The 14,155-nt window shown below is 46.0% G+C and overlaps 1 protein-coding gene across 2 annotated transcripts in view; it reads right to left on the bottom strand.

The window, feature by feature from the left end:
• Positions 1-7,007, bottom strand: part of ADCY9 (adenylate cyclase 9) — a 98,202-nt gene extending 91,195 nt beyond the window's left edge. Inside the window, exon 1 of one of the 2 annotated variants that reach the window (XM_006130610.5) lies at positions 4,534-7,007. In XM_006130610.5, coding sequence (XP_006130672.2) covers positions 4,534-6,235 — 1,702 coding nt within the window. In that variant the 5' untranslated portion in view covers positions 6,236-7,007. The remainder of the gene's footprint in view (positions 1-4,533) is intronic. The other variant, XM_006130609.5, reaches the window with a different exon arrangement.
• Between the last annotated feature and the right edge of the window lie 7,148 nt (positions 7,008-14,155).

Here is a 14,155-nt window from a genome sequence, read left to right as displayed (position 1 = left end):
GATTTTCTTTTATTTTGCTCTCACTGCAGGGACTAGGCAGCAGTACCTGAGCAAACAAGACAGATGACAGTGACACAGACTATAGAAATTTGTTCCCAAATGAATTGTGAGTAATGTCATTTTGCCAAACAGCCTCAACAAATATTATTTCCACAGAAGATCAACTAAACTAAGGTGAAGATAAGCATGTTGCATATTTCAGTGTTTTTAATGCGTATTACTTTTCAAAGACTGAATGGGTTTTTCAGAGACAAGATCAGTGAGGTAATATCTCTTACTGAACCAAATTCAGAGTCAAAGTTAAATTTACAAGAAACTCAAACGTACTAAACTTTTGTTTTTAACTGTGTATGTCCAAAGCTCTGTACAGACATGAACTAATCGTCTCAGCAATACTTGCCTCACAAGGGCCTTATCTCAATTCTACAGAAAGTTGAAGTAACTTGCCCTAAAGGCTCCACAGTGAATCAGTAAAATTCAGGACTAGATCTTAGGATCTTTAAACTCCCAACCTCATAATCATTCTTTTGAAGATGACTGCTTCAAACCTTTTTAAGTATAGAAGTTCACAACTGAGATAGGCAATATGAAAGCATTGCTATTAGATATGCCAGCCTATTCTCCCTTCCTTGAAGGTAAAATATCAAAAAGCGTGCCACATACACTGGTTTTGTCTCGCATATCATAAATACACACTGCTGATGTGAAGTGTCAGAATTTGTCACCTATGGACCTCTCCAGCACCAAAGGAGATTCCTCTAATCACTCCCAAGTAAAACCCTGCAATGGCACCAGATCTCTAGGGGCAAGACTTTCTTCCTAAAGATTCAGATATTCTGAAGAAGAGAAAGCATGTGTATGCACATAAGCAAATACAGAGATGGATAGCAGAGGGTGAAATGCAGCAGAAGAGGGAAGTGCTCTCCTGCCATGGATTAGATTAATCCAATTAACTTTGTCTTCTACTTTCCACTTGCAAACTAGGATCAAGCAGAAATTTGAAATTATGGTGACTGTTTAAAAAAAAAAAATCACAAAACACTTTATCTGATGAACTTCAGTATTGATGACAAAACTCTCATTTTCATTTAGGTCTCAAGCACTGACAACTTAACGATTTTACAGAATTGTGAGTAATGTCATTTTACCACAGTAATAGGACTGAATCTCCCACTCCAGCGTCATCTAAAGAGATCTCCAGAAAAAAATGGGGAAAGGAAGACTTGACAGCTTGAAATTTCTAAATCAGATTTTTTTAAATGGAAGGTAGCTAGTATCAAACTTACATGCTCACTATTGCCACTATGGCCCAACAGACAGACAATTAAAAGAGGCAATATAAAAAGCAAAATAGGATGACATTATAAAGAACATTTCAATTCCAACTACAGAAATCTCTCAGAACTCCTACTTTAAAAAAATCACTCTCTGAAACAGAACTGAGACTCCCACATATCTGTACAATGCATCTACTATGCTAAACTGATATGAGTGCTTTTTCTTTATTCTGTTTTAGTCATGTTCTTATGCCCACTTATCAATGTGCTCTCCTGATTCTGCAAAAAAAAAAAGTAAGAAGGAGACACCACATTGCAGAGCATACATATCATAATAGCTCTCAGCACTGCTGTCATGAGGGAAAGGGACCACATCCAACACCATTATGTATATGGTATGATTTTGTTTTGTTTTAAAAATCACACACACACACTTATTTATGTCTGCATTTTGAGTGAGGGTCCAAGTAAGATGTAAAATTTATAAAAGGGAGAAAAAAACTTTATATATTTCACATATTCCTCATTAAAGTAATTCTTCCATGAACAAAGTTCAGGGACAAGTGAATGGCTCAGGAGAAAATGATAATCATTTGTACCATCTTCCATCTATAGGTCCTCGTTTTATTTAATTCAAACACTTTTAATTTGAAAACTAGTCCATTTTCAAAACTGAATTAAAAGAACATTCTAGGTCTCAGGTTCCAGCCAAATTTCATGCTTTAAGTTACATTTCCTTATTTACCCTACTTCTTTTTTTCATTGTGCAAGTCTTTCATATAGTGACAGATGAAACTGACAACGAAGTACTGTCAAGTAAAAGAATCAGAAAAATGTGATATTTAAGTTGATAACATCCCTTTAAAAGATATTACTGTTAAACTCTCTTTGATGGGCTATGTGCAGGTTATATCTATGTCCTATCTTGAGAGGGGTCTAACTCAAGAGCCTCTCCAAAATTTAACTGTAGTAATATAGGATAGAGAGGCAGTCTTTCAAGTAGAAAACTTTTAAGCCATTTTTAGGTCAATATCAATACATTAATTCTGTACTGAAAACCATAGGCAGCCGGTACAATCCATGAAGCTCTGGTTGAATGTGCCCTCAGCAGGATATTCTGCTTAACAACCAGGTTGATGAGAAATTGCACTAGCTGTCACTTCTGAATGGATTCAGCACGTAACCGTACGTACAGCACACTTTAGTAATCAAAACTGGGAGGAAAAGAGCCATGAATTACAGAGGCCTGGTCGCTTTAGAAAGAAAAGATGGCTAGCTTCTAGCCAGTCACAAATGAAAGAAAAAAATCTTGGCGCTCTCAGATAGATGATCATCAAGGGATAACAAAAGGGATTCTAACCAGATTCTTATGAGGCAAGCAAGTGTGACAAGCACAGCACTCACAATCAGTGGGACAGATTTTTTTTTTTTATCATCTCTTTTAATGTTTTCCTCCCAATCCACTAAAATCACTTCTGTCTTATCTAGACAGATCCTCAATCAATTTTCCTGGACCATAACCTCCCCTAGTCACTACCAGATACTATGAAAGGCATTGAAAGACAGAAATCTACAGCTCAGTATAATTGGCATATTGAAGACAATTCAACCCACGCTTCCTTATTAATCCTCCTAATGGCCTTGTATACTTGTGTGAAGACAAAATGGAACCTTGAGGAAGGCTACAAGAGAGCAACCTTGAGGTAGAACAATAATTGCTCTACATTCCACTTTGTGATCTCCTTGGATGATAACAAATTCACTGGAGAGCAGCAACATCAACTTTTCCTGTCATGCCCAAACCTACGAGTAACACAATGTGATCTCTGGTACTGAATGTAGCTAGTAGTCTTAAAACCAACAAGAGGATTTAATCTCCATCCATTACTTGAGCATCCACCAACACAAGACATGGTCTTTACCAAAAAGACCAGAATCAACCCACATTAGTAATAGTGCAGCTTTTCCAGTAACATCTGATTGTAAAATACACACACACACACACACACACACACACAAACACACACACTGCCCGGTATGCAGTACCAGCACCTCCAGATGCAGTACCAGGACCACCGGCACCTCCAGATGCAGTACCAGGACCTCCAGTCAGAGCTCAACAACTTTTCCCCTGCAGTACCGGCACCTATTTTATTTTTATACAAAAAAGCGCTGTATATATATTCTTCCCTATCCCCCTTTAAAGGAAATTTAAAGACTTCAGCATCCTCATCAGCTACCAATACACAATCTTTTACTAGCATTAAGTACAATAAAAATCCCTAACCCAAATCCTAAGTAAAATAAAAACCCTGATTCTGCTTTGGTGCCTCCCGCTGTGCCTTTAGAGACTCTAACCACCTGTGTCACCACCAGTCTCTCTCCCTCAAGTGCCTCTTCCATCTACACTTTACATTGTTACTACAGCATCACATATGTAAGGACAAATAACAATGTTTTCATCAAGAAAATAGGTAATATTTTCTATTTAAAATAATCACCAAAGAAAATGTGACTATCAGACATCCATATAAATAATAAGAGATATTGGAGAGATCTATTTTTTTCTCTTAATAGCAAGTTTGTATTTACTGTATGTTCCTGAACTCTTCTTAGAGCCACAGAAATTAGAGCATTTACTAGCTCTGTGAGCCACCTTGAGTAACTTTTTCCAACCCCAAATTTTAACTCCACAGCTGTAACAACTTGCTATCAAACTGCCAGCTACACACACTGCTCAGTTTTCCTCTCCGAATCCATTTGTTATTTCCCACAAAAATGCCTATGCAGATAGATAAACAACAAGCATTAACTCACTTTTTCTTTAAAGTGGTTAAAATCTAGCTTTCAGTACCACTATTTTTATATATAACTCTGCAAAACACACATGCTTTATGTATGGCACATTAGGCTATCGAATTAAAAGAGATCATACTGTATGAAAACAAGAACATTTTGTTGAATAATGAAGACATTTAACCCTCTACATTATATTATGTGACATTCTTACAGTGGAGATTTTAAGGAATTTTGAACTCAGCAAATACAGGAAGTACTTTAGAAGTTCTTTCACAGCTGTCATCTCTTCTTGAAGTGTCGCATTCTGCAGTTTCCATGTTATGTTGCTGAGTTACAGCTTGTGCTGGTAAATGTAAAACTTACTCAATTTGCCTATGTCAGTAAAGCAGAGGCCAGTTAACAGGGAATCTCATACACTCTCCCTCACTGAAGATTCGTTACAAAATAAAGCACATACCTTTCAGCTGGTCAGCTACCACACTCTGGCCAACTCGTTCGATCACCTTTCCATCCTCCATTTCGTAACGGTCATCCAAATATTTGGCAGTAGCTTCCGAAATATGGACCTTTCCAGCCACCCCCAGCTGCTCCATTAGATTGGCCAAGTTGACATCATTGGACCACACATCAAATTTAAACCTTCTCATCCCCAAAATTCCACAAAGGACTGTCCCAGTGTGAACTCCAACTCTCATGTTCACCATTTCTTTTTTCTCTTGGCAAAACTGCTCTATGGCTTTAATCATACCCAGGCCCATCTCAATGCAGCAATAGGCATGATCTGCTCGGGGCTCGGGGCATCCTGCTACACAATAATAACAGTCTCCCAAAGTACTTATCTTCTCACATTTGGTGTCCTCACACAGACGATCGAAGCGGCCAAACAGATCGTTCAAAAGCCCCACCAGTGCATGGGCAGATTTGTTTGCACTCATTTTAGTGAAGCCAACAATATCCGCAAACAAAATACTCACTTGTTCGATCTGCTGCATTTTAAAAGGACGGAATATAATGGGGGTTTTCTGAATGGAGGGTTTTTTCTTCCTGTTTTTGGGGCTTGAGGTGGAATGACGTTTAACTGAGTTCTCACTTTCATCATCCCCCTGTTTCATTAAGTCATCGGCTATTATTCTTGGCATCACTGAATGAATCATCCTTTCTTTCAGTGCTTTTTCCACTTCCAAATCTTTTCCATGCATGATTGATTGCCCCACTTTCAAGAAAGTGCTCCTTGATCTGACTTCAGACATGATAAATAAATGAATACCAATAGCATGGATACAGATGTGAAGCAAGGCTTTACTCAGCAGTTCCCAGTAAATTACACTGGCTCCAAGGGGTGAAAAGCAGTCTTCATCATGGAAATGATAACCAAAGGTTTCAAAAAGGACTGAATAGGATAGTCCCAGAAACAAACTTAAATACAAAGGTAAGTGCATCACTGTATAGAGCAACAAGAGCACTTCAACACACATAGAAAAACTGCCTACTTGAGAAAGGCAAGTGTCTGTGACTCCCACAGGGGCAGTATGATTGGACATGTCATCACTTCCTGAGATAGGTGTCAAAAGTTGGAACTGTGGAGCCAGAGTCAAAATAAAAACCATGAGGATGAGGATCAGTGAGGTCCACACGTAATGCTGGGCATACGTCTTAGTGAAAGTGAACAGAAAAAATGCTACACATACCAAGAGGAAGCACAGAGCTGGCACCACAAAGACAATCAGTTTCTCTCTCATGTGAATTCCGAAATATATACCCCAGAGGAGACAGGCCACACCAATGTAGAAAAGGGCATAGCGAAACCTACGCTGGGTCTGTGGGAAGCATCTCTCCATACAGGCCTCTTCCAGATTGTTGGAATCGAACTTGGGATTCCACCACTTGGAGGAGGCTCTCTCAAACAGCTGCGGCAGCTTCTTCTTGCGCAAACCCACCCCACTGCTTCCCCCTCCTCCAGTTGTCCTGCGGGCACCTCCCGACTCCCCAGAGCTGCTACAGCTAGAGGAGATGCTGTACTTGCACCGCTTGGACGAGGAGCAACCCTGGTGCTGTTTGGGGTTGATTCTGACCATCACGCTGTTACTGTCTCCACTGGAGTCGCAGCTCACCTCGGTGCTGTGGTGATGCAGCAACTGCTGGTGGGGCGGGGAAGCCATGTTGTCAAATTTTCTTTGAGTACTTTAGGAGACGGGTCCTGAGGACTTTAAAAACAATAAAACAGCCGTTGGCCTCCTGGCTCGGGGCCCCTCCTGGAAGAGTTGCTTTTAAATTCCTGGAGAAGTCACTGGCCACCAGGCAGGGCTACATGATTCAGTCACTGCGCCCTCCTGAGCGGGCAGGGAAGGCGGGAGGCGGGGGCCTCGGCAGCCCCGCATAGTCCAGTCTCCCCCCGGCGCGGGTCTGTCCTGCCCCCGAACTTGCGGGGATTTGTTCCCAGTCAGCGGCGCGGGCCACTCCCGGGGCGGCGGCCCCCGCGGGACGGGGCCTCTCTCCGCCTCCCCGGCCGCGCACCGCACAGGAAGGCGAGGGAGGCAGCCCCAGGCGCCGTGTGGCTCTCACCGCGGCCGCACCATCCCGCGCCTCAGGCGGCCGCTCGGCCCGGCTGGCCCCCGCCGGCCCAGCGCTCGGGGCCGGCTCCTTTCCCGCCGCTGGGGCCCTGGGCCCGGAGCCGGGCGCGCAGGGACCGGCCGGGGAAGGGGCTCGGCCCCCGCCGCAGCCCCCGGGGCGCGTTCAGCGCTGGGGGCGGCCGCCGCCTCCTCCGGGGCCCCTGGCGGCCGCGGCGCCTCGCGGCCCGCTACTGGAACCACCGGCCGGCGGCTCGCGGGGGCTGCCGGCTCAGGCGCGGCCGGGGCAGCGCGGGACCCGAGGGGCGCGGGGCGCCGCCGCCGCCACCATCTTCTGCCGCCGGCTGTCACTGGCCGGGCTGAGGGCTCGCGCGCGGCGCTCGTGCCCGCGCCGCCCTCCCCCGTGGCGAGAAGGCGGGCGGGCGCGCGCGCCAGAGACAGAGCGGGGAGGGGGCGAGGCCGGTCAGCGGGCGGCGCTAGCGCGAGCGAGCGAGCGAGCGCGCGCCCCCACCCGCCCCTCCTCGCCCGAGTGTCGCGCGCCGCCCGCGCCATCCGGCGCAGGGGCCGCCCCGGGGGGCGCCAGGCTTCGGACCCGCGCCCCCAGCCCCAGGGGGCGCCCTGGCCTCGCGGCCCCTGCCCGCTCCGGGCCCGACTCCCGCCCGCTCAGTCGCGCCGGATCAGGCGCGGCGCTCGTGTGAACGCTGCACTGGGGGGCCCGCCCGGCGCGAGGCTAGGCCAGGAGCAGGGCGTGCGGCGGGGCCCCGGGCGCCCCAGAGGCTTGTTCGGGGGAGCGCCAGGGGCAGCCCCTACGCAGGGCCATCCAGGCGGCTATTTTTAGGCAATGACTTTTGGCAATAGAGCCCGGCTCTGGCACAGACCTGAGCGCGCTTCTTGGGCTAGACTGGTTGTGAGTCCTCTCCCTGGCCCGGAGCCACGGACGTAGCTGAGCTCTGAACTTCCAGTAGTTTCAATGGAAATTAGGAGCCTAAATACCTTCCTGGAGCTGTGCGTCAGTTTTGTTGTCATTAAAATGGGTACAAAATAGCCACCTGCCTTCACAAGAGCAGGGGGAAGTTAAATTCATTCATGTTTAAAGCTCCTCTTCCCTACAAAGGTGACTGTTACATCATTGCAAAGTGCTGCTATTTTAATATGAGGGGATTCAGCAGACTGACTTCCCTTTTTTGTTCCTTGGGCTGCCACTACAAATCCTCCTGCCACTTTATATAAAAAACAGGACTGTGTAGCATTTTAAAGACTAACAAGATGGTTTAATAGGTGATGAGCTTTCGTGGGCCAGACCCACTTCCTTGCTACATAATCCTGTTTTTTGTTTCAGCTGCACCAGACTAACACGGCTACATTTCTACCACTATGCCACTTTATATAGGTACGCCTGACTGACCCCCCTGAACCTGCTTTCTCCTGGGACAGAGCAAACCCTTGTTTTAAGGCCAATAATGTACTCAACAAGGGGGAGTAATCAAGGTGGGTTTTTTTTGTTTTTAAAAGTTGCGAGCCAGAGATTCACTCTCTCAGAACAAAAAACAGGACTGTGTAATACTTTAAAGACTAACAAGATGGTTTATCAGGTGATGAGCTTTCGTGGGCCAGACCCACTTCCTCAGATCAATATGTGGAAGAAAATCGGCATGACCATATATACCAAAGGATACAAACAAAAAAATGAACACATGAAAAGGACAATCAAATTTCAGAACAGAAGGGGGATGAGGAGTGGAGGTAAATGTCTGTGAGCTAATGATATTAGAGGTAATAATTGGGGAGGCTATCTTTGTATTATCACCTCTAATATCATTAGCTCACACATTTACCTCCCCCTCCCCCCCCATCCCCTTTCTGTTCTGAAATTTGATTTGTCCTTTTCATATGTGTTCATTTTTTTTGATTGTATCCTTTGGTATATATGGTCATGCCAATTTTCTTCCACTATTTGATCTGAGGAAGTGGGTCTGGCCCACAAAAGCTCATCACCTAATAAACCATCTTAGTCTTTAAAGTGCTACATAGTCCTGTTTTTTGTTTCAGCTGGACCAGACTAACACGGCTACGTTTCTATTACTATTCTCTCAGAACAGTCAGAGATAATACCAGGATCTCACTCATCTTTTTAAGTGGGGTTCTCTGTCATTTTTCTTGCCCTGACCGTTTTTTTCCTGTCATGTTTTCTATTGTTTTTCTTTAGGGTTTTTTTTCCTTGTCTTTATTCAGCAGAGGCTGGTGAAATATGAAAATGGGAAGGAAAATCTGATGCAGAAAGGCAGCCCAGAGATTGTTAAAGATGTATCTGGCTCAAATCAGACCACCCAAAAACCTCCTCTATGTCCTTCACCGGCTCATTTCTTTCACTCACTTTCATGTCCATAACCCTGCTCTCTGCTGACATTTTACTCTGACTCCTTCCTAATGATCTGTCCCTTGTCTCTTTTCCAAGGGATCCTTCCTCACTTTCTTCAGAACCCACGTTTTCACTGTCCAGTTGTTCGGATTCCTACAGCTATGGAAATGTCTTGTCCCAAGTTTCTATCCCTTCCAATACTAATGGAATACAACTGAAAATGATGATATTATTCTGGAACTCATGGCTGGAACCAATGTTCCCTGTAAGCTGTACACTTGGCTGGCCCCCCAGGAGAGATTCAAATGCTGCCCAGCTGATTAGCAGAATTCCCACAGCCAGCAGCATGTATTGCTACTGGTGATGCAGTTGTACATGCCTCCATGCACATAAAATTTATTCTGCACACAGATGGAAAAAAGTAAAGGGATTACTGGCTGGAACTCCAGTTTGTCACACCATATAATATAAATAACAATGAACAACTGTATTTGGACGTGAACGTGTTTTACTCTCAACAGAACAGCTTACTACCTTTTAACAGGCAAAGAGACTGCATTTGCATAATTAAATAAAGTGCACTACAGCAAATAGTTTTGCTTTTGCATGTTCTCAGCATAGTGAGAGAATTCACTAGGATTTCACTTACTTTTTTTCAATCACCCTTTCCCTTCCTCAAGCTCTTTAGTGTGTAATGGACAATGTTCTCCTCACACACACTGTACCATGAATTCTGTTCTCTCTCCCTTCCTGATGGTTCACACTCTTCCTTCCCCACTGGCTTCCCTGCTATTGTCACTGCATAGTCTTCATTTTCTTTCCAACTGCCCATTCTCCATCTGCTATTCCCAAACATCGGTCTCAAACCTCACTTCCAAACGCCCAACCCCACCTGCCATTCCCAACAATCACTTCCAAGAGTCCTGCTCTCATGCCTAACTTATCATTCCTTTTTCCTACTCTCAGACTGCCCAGTTCCTAGCTGTTGTTCCCATATATCCAGCATTCCCAACTGCCATTTGCAGCTGTCTAGCATCCATCTGTTCCTCCCAATTGTCAATTTCCTACTGACCATTCCCCAGCTGTCCACTTCCAATTCCACCTGTCAATCCCTTAGGGAACCTCCCTGTTCCAACAATATCAACAATATTGTTACAACCATATGAACCGCAACATTCTCCTTGTTGTGTGAGTAGCAAAGACTCTCTCTCCATGTGCCTTCTCTAAACCTTTGAAGATGAAGACAGTGAATTTCTCTATTTCTTTTGAACTTGTTTAGCACTTGTGCAATAAAAGGACTTCACAGTATTAAAATACTGTTTGCTCAAAAAAAACAACCCTACCCTTTCTGAGGCATTTAGATATCATGAGAGTCCACAATGAGAAATTAAGATGAAATTAATATTACTATTATAACTGGCTCTATTATTATAGAAAAATAACTTCCCTGATTGATATCTTACAATGAAAACTTGCCTCTGGGAGTGTCACTCTTATACAAGACAAGTTATCAAGAAAGAAATCCCTCAGCTCAGGATGCAGGGAAGCAATGTGGCTTTCAGAGTTTAACTATTAATTGGTATATTTACTCAATCCCACAGGCTGCCTTTAGAATTGTTTGCATTCACATCTTTACCTCACACATGAAGGTAAATACCATTCATCGTGGAAGCCCAGAGCAATGGAGAAATAATTCAAAGATAATGCAGGAAGTTGGAGTAAAGCCCTCCCTCCCCCAAGGTTCAAATCCTAATGACATAGGGGTTTAAATATAACATGTCTAGCTTTCTACAGCATCTGATGAAAAGCAGATGTATTGGATAGGAATGCATATTGAATTTTTAATTCATATATATCATACTATATAATACTGCAAAATGTGTGTAGTTGGAGAGATTAGGTGACTAGTTGGGATGGGAGACATCCTGATGCTGAAATGAGTTTCTTAGTGGCAAGGGGCTGTCCTTTGGGAGAGGTACATAGGTTACAATAGCTTTCCCAGTCTGCTCTGTCAATCCTTATTTAATTGCCAAATAGCTACTTTCTAGCAAAGATGGTGGGACAACTCTGCCAAGTTCTGGTGGTGGTGTGTCGGCTTGGGTGCTTGATCCCTGCGGGGGCAGGTGCAGGGAAAAAAGGGGGGAAAGGAAGGTAATTTTCTTTGGCTCATTATGATTAAGATACGGTTGGTAATGAAATGCTGGCCACTCCTGATGTGGTAAAGGATGAGGACTCAGATTTTGAGTATATTACTAAAACTTGTCTGGATGACACTGTTGGACCAATCTGGATGAATTAAAGGGACCTTGGCAAGGAGGCAGTGTGCCCTCACTGGCTGAATCCAGTTTTGTAGGTCTCCCAGTCTACATCTAGAACTAAGAGCGCTTTTCTGAGAGTCCTGGGCTCAGATTAGGAGGATGGGACTTTGCCTAGGAGAGCTGATTGAATTCCCTGGTTGTGCTGCAGTGAAATCACAAAGGTTAATGGTGTTCAATGACCTTCATTTTTCATAGAAGTGATATCCTAGGTCACCTCAGGAGTTCCTGTCCACCATGACAACCACAGGATTTTCCCTGGTAGTTCTTGGCTCAATATATACAGATAGGTGTACTCTAGATCTGTGGTTTGATGGGGATTTTAAGTCAGGCTGTTGGAAGTTATACCTATATCATGGACAGCCATGACCTGCTGAGCTGGGGCATATCTATCCTGTTGGAAAAGGGTTTTTTGTTGATCTGTCCACAGAGGCTAATGCAACTGTAAGACGCACAGATCCAGGGATCTCTGGAGTTTAGTGTATGAGCCTCTACCCCATGAGCTAAAAGCCAACAGGCTGCTAGCTAAGGCTGTAGAGCAGACTCATTATTCTCCCTGCCTCAGTGCCACTAGATGGAGAGTACACCACACTCGGGGGGGGTGTGGGTTACACAATAAGAGGATTTTCAGAGGACTTGGAGGGAGACCATTCTTCCTACAACAGCCCATTCTCTTGTAATTTTGGTAGGACTTTAAAATAGTCTTTTGATTTCCATCAGTTCTGCACTTGGGATGGAAGAATCCCAAACACTGCTACAGGCTGGGGACCGACTGGCTATGAAGAGTTCTGCGGAAAAGGACCTGGGGATTATAGTGGATAAGAAGCTGGATATGAGTCAACAGTGTGCCTTTGTAGCCAAGAAGACTAACGGCAGGTGCATTAGTAGGAGCGTTGCCAGCAGATGGAGGGAAGTGATTATTCCCCTTTATTCAGCACTGCTGAGGCCACATCTGGAGTACTACATCCAGTTCTGGGCTCCCCATTTCAGAAAGGGTGTGGATGCATTGGAGAGGGTCCAGTGGAGGGCAACAAAAATGATTAGGGGACTGGAGCACATGGCTTATGCGGAGAGGCTGTGGGATCTGGGCTTTTTTAGTCACCAGGCGAGTGAGGGGGGATTTGATAGCAGCTACTTGAAGAGGGGTTCCAAAGAGGCTGGAGAGAGGCTGTTCTCAGTGGTGACAGATGGCAGAATGAGGAGCAATGGGCTCAAGTTGCAGTGGGGGAGGTCTAGGGTGGAAAGGGTGGAGTGGGTCACAGTCTGGGGTAGAGCCAGGAGTTGAGCACCCTCTGAGGGGCAACTGGTCAGATAGGACACAAGGAGCCATCAGCCATATGACATCTCCCCAGGAAGGGCTGGGAAAACCGGCCTCTGCCCCAGTCCCCCAGACGGCCAGGGTCTCTGGATGTGCCGGCTGCTAGGTGGCCCCTTCCCCCTTCTGTCTGTTACATGCAGGCTCCCTCATGACCATGCATCACCCCTGCTCTCTGGCACTTCTGAAGTTGATGCCTTTGTTTCAATGAACTTGTTTCAAGGGGCAGCATGACCTCATGCTGGTCTTTCCATCTGGTGGGCTTTTTATCCCCCCATGAGCAGATTCAATTGCTTATCCCTTGAGGGCCAGCCCCCTTCCCCTTATAGACCAGGAAACCCTTGAAATGGATTCTTCTGAGAAATAAACCCTGGTGGGAACTTCTCTTGGTGTGGTGCAGGCGCTATGCTATCTTAGCCCCCTCTTGTTACTGTGAGATTGGCCTCTGCTCCTTGTTAGTTTACATACAAGGAGCAAAGCGACCTATTAAACTAGAAGATGTACCTGGCATTGCTCAGGTCCTTCAGGGCAGGGGGCTGGGAGAGTGGGGGTGCAGGAGCCAGGGCATGGGGTTAGGAGATGTGGGGGGACTCAGGGCAGGGGGCTGGCGGTGTGGGGTGTGTGGAGCCGGCGGGAGCCCAGGTGGCAGCTCCATGGGGCTGACCACAGTGGGGGCTGAGCTGGCCAGGGGGCTGATCCCCAGGGTGGCTGCGGCAGGCTGCCCCACCTCTGGCCCCATGTTGCCCCCCTATAGTCAGTACAGAGTATAACTGTCCTTGCTATCAGCCCCTGCCCTTTCCATGGTACGGAAAACAATCACATTCCAGTGTCCTGGCACAACCAAACCCTTTTCTTGCCAGTTCTTGAACAGACTGTCAGACGGACAGAGAGAGACTCACTCACTCACAGAAGCGGCGAGGAGTCCTGTGGCACTCACAGAGACAAACTCTCTCTGGGTATGTCTACACTACAACGTTAATTCGAACTAACTTAGTTAATTAGTTAATTCGAACTAAGCTAATTCGAACTAACGGATCCAGACTAAAAAACTAGTTCGAATTAGGGTTTTGCTAATTCGAACTAGCATGTCCACATTAAGTGGACCCTGAACCGGGCTTAAGGATGGCCGGAAGCAGTGCCGGCAGGGCATCAGAGGAGAACTTAGAGCGTGGAGATGCTGTCTCAGGCTAGCCGAGGGCTGCGCTTAAAGGGACCCGACCCCCACCCCGGACAGACAGTTCTCAGGGGTGCCCCGCTTGCAAAGCAGTCCTGGCTTGTATTGCCCGGAGTACCCACACTGGGCACATCACACCACTCGGCCATCAGCCCGGCTGCACTTGCCGCAGGCTGCCATCTGGGAAGAGGAGGCAATTGGGGGGCTGTAGGAGAGCTTCCACCCCCAGAAGCCCGCAGAGCCAGCCCAGTCCTCCCCATCGGGGGCTCTTACCCCATTCCTCCCTCACCTCCTTCCACTTACCCCTCTCTAGCCCCCCTTCCTGATGTACAAAATAAAGATAACGTGT

This window comes from Pelodiscus sinensis, chromosome 15, assembly GCF_052426305.1.
Source record: "Pelodiscus sinensis isolate ZL-2025 chromosome 15, ASM5242630v1, whole genome shotgun sequence".
Classification (NCBI taxonomy): Eukaryota; Metazoa; Chordata; order Testudines; family Trionychidae; genus Pelodiscus; species Pelodiscus sinensis.
Note: the sequence above shows the minus strand (reverse complement) of the source record. Positions and strands in the feature narration are given on the sequence as shown.